Raw genomic sequence first — 14,161 nt, 5'->3', positions numbered from 1 at the left:
GAGGATAAAACTTCTTCTTTTTAAAAAACAAAAAGAACCCTGTCAGATTTGCAAAGAAGTAGATCCAAAGACGGGTGAGAATAGAAATAGAGAAGGAAGAGAGGAACTGTAAAAGGACAGGGGAAAGGGGCAGGGAGGGAGGGAGGGAGGGAGGAGGGCACCTCCGCCAGAGGAGTGAGTCACAGGGAGGGAGGAGGGAGGAGGGAGGAGGGAGGTCTGCTCTTTCGTTCGTCTCTCCGTTGTAAAAAGCCGTGGACAACTTGGCTGCAGCGCTTGTTTTTAAAGTCCGAGATGGCACCACACCCCTAGGCGCTCCCCTCCCTCCCACCCTCCCACTTGCCCCCCTCACCTTTCACCCACCACCACACCCCCCCCACCCCCACCGGCCCGCCCACCTGTCTCCCTGGACTCTCCACTTTTGCACCAGGCCCGATGCCGGCAAGCCCCCCTGGAAATGTGTTCCCGGCCCTGGTGGCTCTGGGCCACGTTGTCACCTTGATCGTGGTCTGGCGGCTGCGAACACGCAAGAAGGAAGGTAAGAACAGGCGGGCAGTCGCTCTGCGCACTTCCCAGGAGATCGCACGAGCTGTGTTTGAAGAGGAAAGGCAGGTCAATGTTATTTTCCCCCGTGCAAATAGTCTCTCGCCGGCTGTCCTCGTCCGTCGTCTCTGCTCTCTCTCCCTCTCTCTCTCCCTCTCTCTCGTCCTGTGAGGTTTTCTCTTGTGGCACTCTTCCCCCCTCCTCTCACACACGTCTCAGCTTCCCGTGGAACGGAGATGTCGACGTTAACCCTGTAAATGCTGACTGCGCCGCGGTGACGTCAGAGCTGGAGAACTCTGGGTCCACAGGGGGGGGGGGGGGGGGTTTGATGTGCAAACCCCTTCAGCATCAGCTTTGGCTCTTTTCTTCCTTTCCCCCTTTAATCTGACTTCTGTCTTGGCTGGCGTGCCGGGGCACTTCAGGGCGACTTGACAGGGGGGTTTTTGCGTCCCCTCCGACTATTCCGAGTATGTTAACGACAGCTGTGGTTTTGGTCCTGGAAGAGTTCGGGAACTCGTTGGGCCGGTTACTTATTGGAAATACTTCTCGTCTGGAAATGTCACGCGCCGTTCATGTTGCTGCCAGTGGGGAAAACAATTACTGCGTCCGACCCACCGGTGGGCCGAGAGGTAACCTTCAGGCACCCGTGGCTTTTGTGCCTGAGGCCTGTTGACACAGCTCGCCGCGATGGCGGCTGTCGACGGCCACACCTCTGCGTGCCACACACACACACACACACACACACACACACACACCCTGCGGCGGATTAGCGGATGACAGCCCGCAGGTGCAGATAAAAAATATTAAAGAGGAACCGGTTTCGCCACCCGGGACTGATACAATCGGGTTGAACTCGCGATAGACGGCGAAGAATTTGCCCCGAGTCATCCTGCTTGGAGCCGGTCGTACGAGAAAAAGTTCCTCAAACGATCCGCAGCGTCTTTAGAGTGTTGGTTCGTTAGGTGAAGCCAGGCTATCACTCCCAGTTGTCTTAGTCACGCGGCAAACGCGCGCCCCGTCCCATTTCAAAGGAAGTCGAGGACGCGCCTTTCGGCCGATAAGCGGTGTTTTCACAACAGTGACCTGCCCGAGTTTGTTGTGACAGGCCGGGCTGACTCTCGCGGCGATGACAGTTCCTCAGAAGACTTTCTCCTGAAAGGGAAAACACACATTGCAGAACAAAGCCCCCCCCCCCCACAAAAAAAACCCGACAACCAATAGAAAGAAGGGATTTGTCCGACTGTAGCTGTTCTGTAAAGTGTGCACAGGCCGGAGCGCTGATCAAACAACAGGTTGCCCTGGGAGACTCATTTGACTGGCAGACTGGAGGGCAAACATGACGTCGCACAAAAAGAGAAAGAAAGTGAGCCGCGCGCTATCTCCGCCCGTCGGTCAATATTCAAAGGGTTTTGCGTCGGAGGAGATCGGCTTTCAGCTCCGCTCCTGCCGCAGTGCGGAGCACATTCCCCTCGTCCAGGACTCGCTCTGTGCTCCCGACCACGTGCACCTTGGAGCAGAGGAGAGAGGGCGGCCGTGGTCAGTGTCCACATCGCAGGTCCATTGCAACTCAAACATCCGTCGGAAGGACACGACTCTGAGTTGAGCTGCAGGTCGTCCTGGCGCGGCCAAGGTGCCTTTGACACCGCGGGGAAGGTGGAAGTGGGTTAAAAGTGATTTTCACCCGGAGCCAGGTTTAAAAAAAGCTCGCCGCCGCACATGCCGGCCGGCTAATGGCGGTGAACTCGACACCGGGGACCGTCGGTGGGCCGCGTATCCTGGATACAGTCATAACACACTGGGGGGGAGGGGGAGGGGGGGGGGAATCATCACGCAGATCCTCGGGACCTTTTTCCGAAGGAATCTGAGCTCTGTGACACAGAGTCACTTACACAAAGTGATTATGTGTCTCTGTGAACCCATGGACGGCCGGCGAAGTTCTGTTCTGAGGCGAAGTTAAAGCCGCCACTGTTCCTCGGCCACGAGACTTTCCTCAATGTTTTTTTTCTTCTCCCCTTCGTGTGAGGCTCTTTGAAGAAGCAGCGGCCTTAACACCGATTATGTCCAATCCGTTCAGGAAGCCACACCCAAATCTGCGCCGGGCGTCCGCGCGGACCACCAGGCGCCTCGTTCGAGGCCCTGCAGGATTTTGGGTCGGATTTCGTTTTGGGGGGCACGCGGTGGATACGGCTGTGACTCACTTTCCTGTCCACTCTCACTTGTGGCAGTGATTGCAGACTTTAGGGAGGGAGGACAGGCCGCGCTGCTGTAGCTGAAAAGTGGAAGAAAAGGAAAAGCACAAAAAATGCCATCGAGTTGAAGGACTGGAGCGTCGAAAAACAATGCACGCCCACCGTGTCGCCACATGCCCTTCACAATAGCCAGCCGCTCTAGTATTAGTCGGCCTTGTCGTCTGTCGTACAGTACAAACAATACTGTACGAACGACACCGGTGCAGACAGACAGACACCGGTGCCAAGGTCATCGTTGGATTAAACAGATCAGGTATCATGCGGTTGTTTGAAGAAGCAAACCTGTTCTTTTAGACACTGAACAGAAATATTGCTCTTGTGCACAGATGCACATTGTAATTCTGCTAATTGTAGATCTTTGCTCTTAAGATAATTCTTAAATAACTTTTGGTACTTTGCTCTTGGAATATAAAGCTACATGTTTGTGCTTTTGTGGTCACACTTACAGTCATTTTTTTCTCCCAACTTCTGGGTCACTATGTTCCGACAGGGAATGTACAGACGGTTGTTCCATTTAGTCACTGAAGTCTCAGAGACAGATGTATACTACCCCATAATAAATGGCATTTTATGGCCCTGACATAAAACGTATTTACAGTCACGGGGGCTCGTTGTTCGTTGTTGTTGTTGTTGTTTTGTGCCTTGGCTTATGAAAATAAGCCAGAACCTGCTCGTGAATGTGAACTATGTGAGGAAAAAGAAAGAAGAAAACAATGCTCCTCTGTTGAGTTATTTATTACCTACAGCTGCTGTGAATGTGGCCGGAAAGTGATGTCTTATCAGACCTGCAGTGCAGTCGCACTGTGCCAGACGACAGAATAGAAATGAAAACGTCAACGTTTATTCTGCTTTGCGTAAAAGGGCCGGGGGGGTTATGCAATCATGGGAGAGGCACAGACATCACACATGTAAAAATAGGGACATGGCGTGCAGAGTCCCCAGGAGTGTATGTAACACTGCTGTGTGTGTGTGTGTGTGTGTGTGTGTGTGTGTGTGTGTATTTTGGGGATGTCCCTCCCTGACGCGCTGCAATGGCACATGTCGTTATTACGCACTACGCATAGAGAGATCGGCAGGAGGAGGACGCACAGCGGCGGACAGTTCATTTCACCAACCAAAACAAAAGGGGGCTGGACTTGTGGCACAGTGCCTGCAACCTGACACGACCCTCTGTTTCTCTCTCTCCCTTCTCCCCATGTGGCTTAGATTGAGGAGAGAGAAAGAAAGAAAAAAAAGTTTTGAGGGCTGGTTCCACACGCGAGTCGGGGGGCGTTTTCCCAAGAAGAGTCTGGCGCCTTTTTACGCGCGGCGGCACAAACACACACCGCGCGGATGGCCGGAGCGGAGGACACGATGCGCGCCGCTGCTGCTCCTGTGCCGCCCCGCCGCGGAGGCGTGGACTGGGAAATGATGTATCGACGAACTAATTACATCCACGAGATGCGATGCGAGGACGTGGGCTCGCATCTGTACAGCCGCATGTGCTGCGCAGGTAAGGTCCGGGCGCGCGGCTGGAGCGCGCGTCTCCATCTCTCGCGGTCCGTAACAGGAGGAGGAGGAGGAGGAGGTTCTGGTGGGGAGGGGCTGCTGGTGTGCTGGCAATGTCGTTAACCGTTTCCCTGCCTCCGCCGCAGTAGCAGCGAGTCCAGAGGGTCAATGGAGTGCGCGTCGAGGTCTCTGAGCAAACTTGTACTGTTGTCATTAAGTTATGGTTTGACTTGTAGCAGTCGAAGCAAAGAAAAAGTATTGCACACGAGCATTAGTAATAAGTGAAAATAATCTCCTCCTCTGCCGCATGAGCCAATGGTCATGTGGAACGGAGATGGATTAATTGTGTGACAGAAAATTAAGCCCTAACAAATGTTGATGGTTATTAAGTGGTTTGATTCATTTTTAAGGCAAAAACTTAGACGTCAAACTGAATATGTTTTTGGACCAAACACACAATTTGAATGTGTCAACTTCAAGGCACATGAACTTTTGATTAATATTTTTAAAATAATTTTCTGACTTTGGATAAACCAAATAATCATTAGAATAAAGAAACGGATCACCCGCCACAGCCCTGTTGTAACGTTCAATGTTGTGTGTGTGTGTGTGTGTGTGTGTGTGTGTGTGTGTGAGTGTGTGTGTGACTCCACCCGAACATGCAAAGTGAATGTAAACAAAACACAACTTGCTCTTTGTTGACTCTCTCACATCGCCCCCTGGATGTGAGACAAAACATTATCTGTCAATTTCTCTGATCTTTTTTTTTTTTTTTAAAGTGCTGTGAGAAATCCCAAATTTCTTTTCTTTCCGTCCAGCAGTCAGATTTCTCCCGAGGTTTGAGGCCAGTCAGAACCGCTCCACTGGAAACTGTGTACGCTTGACGGACTGGCAGCTTCTGTGTGTGTGTTTTGGCTGCGTCGCCATAGCAACCGCTCTCACAAATCAGTTTTTTCTTTCCCACAAATGAAAAGTGACTGTCTGTAAACACGAGTCTCCGGGGGCCGAAACCTTGGACTTTCTTCACAGTAGCCTGAGCTCTGATTAGATCAGAGGAAAGAAAATCTGTCAGCTGCTTAGTTAGACATTAAAGTTGATCTTTTTTTATATATATATATATATATATATTCAGACTTTTCTCACATTCTGTGCTGAAGCCTCTCCGACAGCAGAGGGAGACAAACGAGCGTTCAGAGCAATCTCATCCTCCCCTTTTTTAATTGGTCCTGGCTGTCACATCTGCAGATCACTAATCAGGCAAATATCCATTCCTTCATATTTTCATAACCAGTAGAGTATGAACCCCATGTGGAGCTGATTATCTTTCGTTCTTTCGAACACAAACTGCCTGCAGATCATGCTCTTATTGCTCAAGTCTGCCGGAGCCTTCTTTATTTATCGATGGGAGGACAGAATGTGGGCAACTTAATGGGCAACTTCAAACGGCCACGTTGCCCAATAAATATCTGTCTCATTGCTTCAATGTGTTCTCGGAGTTTATCGTCCATCTGCATCTCCCTTTTTTCTTTTTTTTTTCCTTTTTCCCTACAACCACTTGAGTATGTTTTTGGAATAAATTTCCACACACCCAATGATAACAGACAGATCTTTGTCTTCATGCTCTCCGCCCCCCCCCCCCCCCCCCCCGCTTGATCAGCCCCCATAATGCCCTGCGGCGGCCTCCGGCGTTTCCCCACCTTTTGCGAACCATCCAAGATTCATACCATCACCCCTCCATCATAAATCCCCAACCCCGGGGGGGCCTGCGGACCAGATGACATCCCCGCGTTGATCGACACGCCCCTCGCCGACGCTGCGGGCTGTCACTGGTGGCCGTGTTATCGCAGAAAGGCGGCTCCCACCCCCCCCCCACCCGTCTGCGAGCGGGGCGGGGGCGCACCCTCGGCCGGAATGCATACCTCTCCCTCTGTCATTGTAAATCTCCTATCAGCGTAAATCCGAGTGCTCGGGCTTATCGCTGCGTGTTATCGCCGCAAGAGAAAAGGAGAACCACGCACACAATACTGCCCCGTGTGCACCGAACCGGCCTGTGGTTGATAACGGCTGATAGGATTACTCTTTAAACGCAATCATGGCATCAAAGAGCTTGTTCCCCCTTTGTGCCACTGTCTGCTGGCGTCATTGGAACAAATTCAGTTTGGTTTTTTTTTCCCTGCAGTGTTTCGGGGCCAAAGAAGCACAAATGCATTCGGGCAAAGGAAAAGCAATCGCCCCCGAAAATTCTCCAATTTGCTCTTCTGCACAAATTCTGCACAACTTCTCCCGACTTTTTGAATTTTCGGTAGTTTTTTGCCAAGAATATTCCAATTTTGTGTCTAGTTTTAAAGACACCGAAACAAAACAATGAACTGCGTTAGTCACTTTTTAGTCATTTATCTTCCTATTTTTTTTAATTGTAGGTTTTCATTCCTAGTTTACACGCAGCCTGCAGCATCGGGGGCTGGGGGCTGGGGGCTGGCAAGGTGTGTTACATCAGCGGCTTCCATCTTCTCAAGTCCCGACAGGCCGCCTCCCTCTGCTGGCATCCCAAAAATCTCTCTCCTTTCACAGTGTTATGTCAGCATCTGCGCGGACAACCGATGCTCCCAAGGGTGAAAGGTGTCGCAGGTATTCAGGCGCTTCAAGCGTTAAGGGGCTTTTAAAAAAAATGGTATTTACTGCGTGGAGAAAAAAATGTGCAAACGTATTGTTTTTCTTTTTGCCCCTCATGCACAGAGACGCACACTGTTCAGTCAGTCCACACAGTCAGCGACAATGGCGGCTCTGTGTCCGGCGTAATGTTCTGCCCGCAGCGCGGTTACTCCGTGAAAGCCCAACTCTTACTGCCTCTTTGTCTTCCTCTGTTTCGTTTGGGTCCACTTGTGGTGCCGTCCTGGACGGACAGACGCTTTTTTCATGCGAGACTGGGCAATGCATCAGAGAAAAAAAAATGATCCGAATCAGACGCTTCAAATAAACGCTCGGGCCTCGCAAGATCGTTCTCATGAAGGAATCTTTAAGTGCTTCTATTCTTCCCGCCGCTGGAGTCGCTCCAGTGGAAGGCCCGCTCTCCCTCCTGCCGCCTCTCGTGCACGGAAACTAAAAAACCCCGGTACGAGTTTGCCTCTTGACCGTGTGCTGATGGAGGAAGAGAGGTTCATGCTCGGGGGTTTTCTTCTTGTTGTACCATGTGCAGAAATGCCTGAAGGCAGCAGAGTCCTTGTGTTCAAGAACAGACTGTTCACTAGCTTGACCTCTGAACCCTTTTTCTTTACGATGATGATTTCCCAGTTGGGCTCCATGAACCTGTCGTAGGTAGTTTACCTGATGCTTTTGTCAAAAGTGACTAGGAGCACAGTGTGAATTGCTTTTATTTATTAAAAGCTCTCCAGAAGAACGACCAGCCATTGGTTCGCATTCATTCATGAAAATGAACCCACTTTTGAGAATAAAATTTCTTTTTTTGCCGGACGGCGCCGCAGTTTTGAGCCGGAACACTCCGGGTGGTGCGTTCAGGTACCAGATTTAAGAGCAGCTCTTAAAAAGAAAAAATATGGGAGCGCACATCCTCGCACACATCAGGCTTGCAGCTGCGTTCTCATGCAACGATAATAAAAAAGGGAATCCAACTAACATTTATGGTTTGGAATTTTTTGGGCAGCAATAATGTAATAAGTACATATAATCAACTGAAACATACAAAAAAGTCTGAGACGTCAGTGTGTCTGTGAGGGTCTTTGCTGGGGCTCAGCGAGATACTGTAAGTGGAGGCGGTGTCTCCCCCGTCTCACAGATGGCTCTGTGGTGAATGACAGCCTCTGACATTGAAGCCCGCAGGCAGGCATTTTGCAAGAGCTGGTGAGAAGAAAAAAAAATAAAAATAGGAGCATAGACAGGGCGGGAAAAAAAAAGAAAAGAAGGGCGGAAGACTCATGTTTATCAGCTGCATTGGTGGCTTGAACACACCCACTCGACTGCAGGAGCCTTCGCGGCCACGCAGAGTTCCAGGTCCCGCTCGACCTGCAGAAGTTCTTTTGTGATCACTGGCTGAACGGCGGCACGGCGATGGAGCAGAGATTCAGGAACTACTCCTCTGACAGTGTGGCTAGTGACGGGGTCTTCATAGAGGACCTGCACTACCAGGGGATGCTCAGGGCCACGGACCACAGGAAAGGTAGAGTTTGTCCTACTTGGTTTCCAGGATGCTGCTTCTCGGTAGTTTTAAAGTCGTCGGTACTTTTGCTCTGGCTGTTCTTTATTCAATTTTTTAAGAAAAACAAATGTAACGGTGGTTTAACGCCTGAATTTGTGCGGAGTCCGGTTTTGTCCGTGCTCGTCCCTCTGCCAAGCCACTTCGTGTGTCATCGATGTTCCTCTTTTTATTGGTCAACTGTGCCAGACACCCATTCGGCAAGGACGAGCAGACCGAAGAGAAGAAATACGTTTCACTTCTCGTGCGAAATTCTGATCTGAATCGTTGCAAAGAGTAGTTTATGGGGAAAAAAACTTTTTAAAGAATGACATTGTTCCTCAAATCATAAGTCAAGTCAATGCATTTTTCTTTTTTGTTGTTAAAGAAATTCAAAACTATCTTCTAAACATAGTTTTTTTAAATGCAATAATCAGTCGCAAAAAAAATCTAATATAAATATATAATTAATATTAGTAATACAATTTGCTAGAATATTTCAGATACTGATATATCCACCAATAGATGAACTGTAAAAATAAAACTGGCAATGATACCTTAGATGTCTCCATCAATTCATTATGTCACAGAAATGTATTTTAGGATTGATATTTTACAGTTTACCCATTAACTTCATTGTTAATTAAAAGAAAAAAATGCAATCAAACATATAAAGAACTTGCATCAAGGAATTAAACATGTCCTTCTTTAACGTCAAATGTAAACTGAAATGCACAAGTTTTCATATTACCATACATAAATGCAAATACAATTGGTCTTTGCAAGTCTGTACTGATTTCATCAGTAAACCGTACTGCATTTGAACGCACCGCGATGATCTCTCAGGACGACCTGATACAGTACGTCTCATCTCGAAAGTTTCTCTGGCTCAGAGGACAAAAAGATAAAAACATCTCAAGTCTGTAGCTCCAGGCTACGGGAAAGAAAACAACCTCAAGCCAAACAAACACATTGTTCGCAGCAGGGATCAGTGAAGTTTGCTTTTTCTGCGTCGGGTGATTTCACCGGTCTGAGTTTAAGGAATGTCACGAGCAGCGCTCGCCTTGATCCCATCACAACGTGAGACAGTGAACGCGTCAACAACAGGTTGTTGTTGGTTGTTTCTTCCTGCAGGATTTAATCCCAACTGACGAATCCTTCAATCACCAAGTCTTGCTCTGGAGCTTAACCTCAACTTCTCCGTGTAGTTGTCTGTGACTCACCGACCTGATGCCACCCTGACCTGGGCGCCGGCACCACGGGGCGTCGCCTCCGCCTTTTTTTTTTTCTTCTTTCCTCTTTCCCTGTTCCCCTTTCCATGTTGTCACGACTGCTACGCCAGCTTTGATCACAATTTTCTCAAATCAGATAACGCAATCAAGCTCCTCACAGTGTGTGTGTGTGTGTGTGTGTGTGTGTGTGTGTGTGTGTGTGTGTGTGTGTGTGTGTGTGTGTGTGTGTGTGTGTGTGTGTGTGTGTGTGTGTGTGTGTGTGTGTGTGTGTGTGTGTGTGTGTGTGTGTGTGTGTGTGTGTGTGTGTGTGTGTGTGTCGAGGCCCACAATGGCTTCGACTGTCTCCTCGGGTTTTTGAAAATGTGGAATCTTAATCACTTTTACTCCGAGACAGGAGTTTTCTCGCCTGCTCGCCACTAGGGGATGAAATTCCAGGGTTCTTTTTGCTTAAACGCAAACGTCAATAGGTTTAGGGGGAAAACATTGCAGAGCATGTCATCACACCGTAAAACCAAAACAGCAAAAGTCTTGCAGGACAGGACATGTTGCTGCAGAGGTGCGAACCTCAGATGTGATTTACTGGTCCCCCCACCCCCCCGACATGTACGACACCTCTCTGTTTCTGGTTTTGACGGACACGTTTTAAATCACGATGGAGCTCAGGTTCCCCCCGGAGTCACCGGCCGCATCTTCTGTCTCTCCGACTTCGTACGTCACATGAGGAGATTCTCGTTTAATCTCGCTCCAAAGTACAAAATCATATATATATATATATATATATATATATATATATATATATTTTTTTTTTTTTTTACTGCCGAGCATCTTCTCAAGCGGCTTTTATGGGTTCAGGGCCCTTCTGAGGGCTGAGGAGATAAATCTTAGTGGAGAGGCTGTCGGCTCTCTTCTTGGGGCAGAACAGCAGAAAGAAATCTGTTGATGTTTAGCAACACAGTTCATGCTTCACGTCTTCTCTCGTGTCCTTTCTGCAGACGAACGGGACCGAGTCCAGAAGAAGACCTTCACAAAATGGGTCAACAAGCACCTGATGAAGGTAAGAACCGACTCTCACTAACGCAAACAGACGCACATTGGACTTGATTGTAAAAAATCTCAGCAAATCCAGCACAATCTCTGCTTCAGTTCACCTGGGAGCATATTTTGAAATATCAATCGTTGCTTTTGGCAAAAGGAAGACGTCCAGATGTCCTTGAACGACCCTCAAAGGGTTTTTTTCCCCCCGTTTGAGTCGAACTCCAGCGGTTTCTTTTGCAATATCTGAAATGAAGTCAACACTGTCCGATCCGACTGGGTCTCACGTTAGGGTGAAAGCAGATAATCTGCAGACAGGAGGCCAAACGCAATCCGGTTCTGATTCCCTAAAGCGAACGTCTGTGGTTAAAGGCGAAAAGCATCCCCAGATGGCTTTTCTTCGCACGTTCCCAATCCACGGCACGCCGCTTGTGTTCACCGCCAGGCCGCGCTCGGCCCGCTCGGGTTTCACATCTGGCTTCCAGACCGCCGGCTGAGCGGCTCCTCGGGGCTCCGCGGGGGGGGGGGGGGGGGCAGGAAGCTCCGTTGCAAAGGACGAATTGAATCAAATTTAAAAAAAGGAGAAAATAACCATTTGTCTCTGTCTGATGTCCGGCGTCTGCCTGTTCTGCCTCTTGTCCCTCTGTTCCGTGCCTGCAGTTTTTTGTATCTGCTCACATCTGATCTGTTTCTTCTCTCCATCCTTCATCCTGTCCTCCCATCCTCTTTCCCACCAGCACTGGAAGGGAGAGGTAGGTTCCTGTCTGTGAGCAGAGTGCTGAGTGGACACGTTCGTTCCTTCCCGCATGCCTGTGTTGACGTTCCCTTTTTAACCTGAGCTTCCTTTCGGCGCGCTAACCTCTGACCTTTCGTTCTTCCCACCTCAACACTGCGTGGGTTTTTTTTTTGTAGAACTGTAAGAACCTTGTCTGCAGTGCAACTAGTTGTTACTTTCCTTCCAGGAAGGAGTTACTTTCCTTTTATTTTAGTTGTAGTCGTAATTTGCGGCTCTGCCCAGACTTCTCTGGAGTGTTCACTTACGTTTCCGAACCTCCGAGCGAACAGCCTCGAATACCTTCGTCTACCGCAGATCATCTAACCCGTTCGTGTTCCCTCACGTGCCAAATATCACAACCCAATCGTTATGATCGCCAAAACTATTCAAATGAGAATCAACGCTCAAATTCGTTTTCCCATTCTATTCGCCGACAGTGACTCCAGTCCCTCGCTGTTTACATTCTTCCCTTTAAGTTCTTCCTTTCTCTAATTTTCTTTTCTGTCAGTTAAGTTAAGTTCAGTCAAATGTGATTGTGTCCCATGTGTAATTTCCTTGCTGCCACTGCTGTGATTCAACACTGACGCTGACACGATGGGAGCGACCGAATGAACAAAAAACAAAATGTCCCCTCACCAATCGATGCAAATGTAACAACTGGAAGAAAGCTGACGCGTGTCTCCCGTCTCCCGTTTCGCAGGCGCAGAGACACATCACCGACCTGTACGAGGACCTCAGAGATGGACACAACCTCATCTCCCTGCTGGAGGTGCTCTCCGGGGAGACACTGGTGAGCGTCGGCGACTCGGCGCCGCCCCTTCTCCGAACCCTTCCCCGTTCTCCTCTCCTCTCCCCTCCCCTCCTCTCCTCTCCCCTCCTCTCCTCTCCCCTCCTCTCCCCTCCTCTCCCCTCCTCTCCTCTCCTCTCCCCTCCTCTCCTCTCCTCTCCCCTCCTCTCCCCTCCCCTCCCCTCCTCTCCCCTCCCCTCCCCTCCTCTCCCCTCCCCTCCCCTCCTCTCCTCTCCTCTCCTCTCCCCTCCTCTCCTCTCCTCTCCTCTCCTCTCCTCTCCTCTCCTCTCGTCTCCTCTCCTCTCCTCTCCTCTCCTCTCCCCTCCTCTCCCCTCCTCTCCTCTCCTCTCCCCTCCTCTCCTCTCCTCTCCCCTCCTCTCCCCTCCCCTCCCCTCCTCTCCCCTCCCCTCCCCTCCTCTCCCCTCCCCTCCCCTCCTCTCCTCTCCTCTCCTCTCCCCTCCTCTCCTCTCCTCTCCTCTCCCCTCCTCTCCTCTCCTCTCCTCTCCCCTCCCCTCCCCTCCTCTCCTCTCCCCTCCTCTCCTCTCCTCTCCCCTCCCCTCCCCTCCTCTCCCCTCCCCTCCCCTCCTCTCCCCTCCCCTCCCCTCCTCTCCTCTCCTCTCCTCTCCCCTCCTCTCCTCTCCTCTCCTCTCCCCTCCTCTCCTCTCCTCTCGTCTCCTCTCCTCTCCCCTCCTCTCCTCTCCTCTCCCCTCCCCTCCTCTCCTCTCGTCTCGTCTCCTCTCCTCTCCTCTCCTCTCCTCTCCTCTCCTCTCCTCTCCTCTCCCCTCCCCTCCTCTCCTCTCCTCTCCTCTCCTCTCCTCTCCTCTCCCCTCCTCTCCTCTCCTCTCGTCTCCCCTCCTCTCCCCTCCTCTCCTCTCGTCTCCTCTCCTCTCCTCTCCTCTCCTCTCGTCTCGTCTCCTCTCCTCTCCTCTCCTCTCCTCTCCTCTCCTCTCCTCTCGTCTCGTCTCCTCTCCTCTCCTCTCCTCTCCTCTCCTCTCGTCTCCTCTCCTCTCCCCTCCTCTCCTCTCCTCTCCTCTCCTCTCCTCTCCTCTCCTCTCCTCTCCCCTCCTCTCCTCTCCTCTCCTCTCCCCTCCTCTCCTCTCCTCTCCTCTCGTCTCCTCTCCTCTCCTCTCCTCTCCTCTCCTCTCCCTTCCTCTCCTCTCCCCTCCTCTCCTCTCCCCTCCTCTCCTCTCCCCTCCTCTCCTCTCCCCTCCTCTCCCCTCCTCTCCTCTCCTCTCCCCTCCCCTCCTCTCCTCTCCTCTCCCCTCCTCTCCTCTCCTCTCCTCTCCTCTCCCCTCCCCTCGGACAGACTTCATTTGTTCCGTCGTATATCCGTTCCCGTGTGTTTGTCGTAACTTCAGCTGTCCTAAAAGCTCTCCGGGTCCAGTACGGTCTCCTCGTCTCCACTCTCGCATGTGTTGAATTTGACTCCTCCGCAGCCCGGTGGACATCTCCGCACAAGGCCGGGGTTGTGCGCACTGCTCCGCGTGGCTCGGCCTCGGCGCCGGTCTGTCGGGAACGCGCCCTCCGGGTGCTGTAGCCTCAGAACACTAATTTTCATGATTTGCTTCCATCGCGTAACCTTTTTCTGCACTGACTTGTTTGACCCCCTGTTTTTTTTCCTTCCCTTTCTCTAAAATCCTGTTTGCTGACCTTTGCCCTGACCTTTCCCCCCCTCCCCTCCCCTCTGCCTCTGCCTCCCTCTCTTGCGATGCTCTCGCTGTGGTAGCCGAGGGAACGTGACGTTGTGAGGAACGTGCGGTTGGTGAGTGGTGCCTGGACTGTGGCTGGCCGCCCCCCCCCCCCCCCCCCCCCCCCCTCCCCCCCCCAGCAGGTGGCTGCTGGGTTAATGCATGCAGACAGTCACACTTC

At 51.0% G+C, this 14,161-nt stretch overlaps 1 protein-coding gene across 13 annotated transcripts in view; it reads left to right on the top strand.

The window, feature by feature from the left end:
• The window catches only part of pleca (plectin a), a 79,110-nt gene that overhangs the window by 35,818 nt on the left and 29,131 nt on the right, over positions 1-14,161 (top strand). For 8 of the 13 annotated variants that reach the window (XM_035621288.2, XM_035621287.2, XM_047330165.1 and 5 more), the window contains 2 exons: positions 10,691-10,752; positions 12,206-12,295. In XM_035621288.2, the coding sequence (XP_035477181.2) occupies positions 10,691-10,752; positions 12,206-12,295 (152 nt within the window). Of the gene's footprint in view, positions 1-385; positions 536-3,880; positions 4,282-8,086; positions 8,452-10,690; positions 10,753-12,205; positions 12,296-14,037; positions 14,055-14,161 lie in introns of those variants that run through there. The other 5 variants (XM_035621292.2, XM_035621289.2, XM_035621290.2 and 2 more) reach the window with 4 other exon arrangements.

This window comes from Scophthalmus maximus, chromosome 22 (genome assembly GCF_022379125.1).
Source record: "Scophthalmus maximus strain ysfricsl-2021 chromosome 22, ASM2237912v1, whole genome shotgun sequence".
NCBI lineage: Eukaryota > Metazoa > Chordata > Actinopteri > Pleuronectiformes > Scophthalmidae > Scophthalmus > Scophthalmus maximus.
This window is presented reverse-complemented; position numbering and strand designations above follow the sequence as displayed.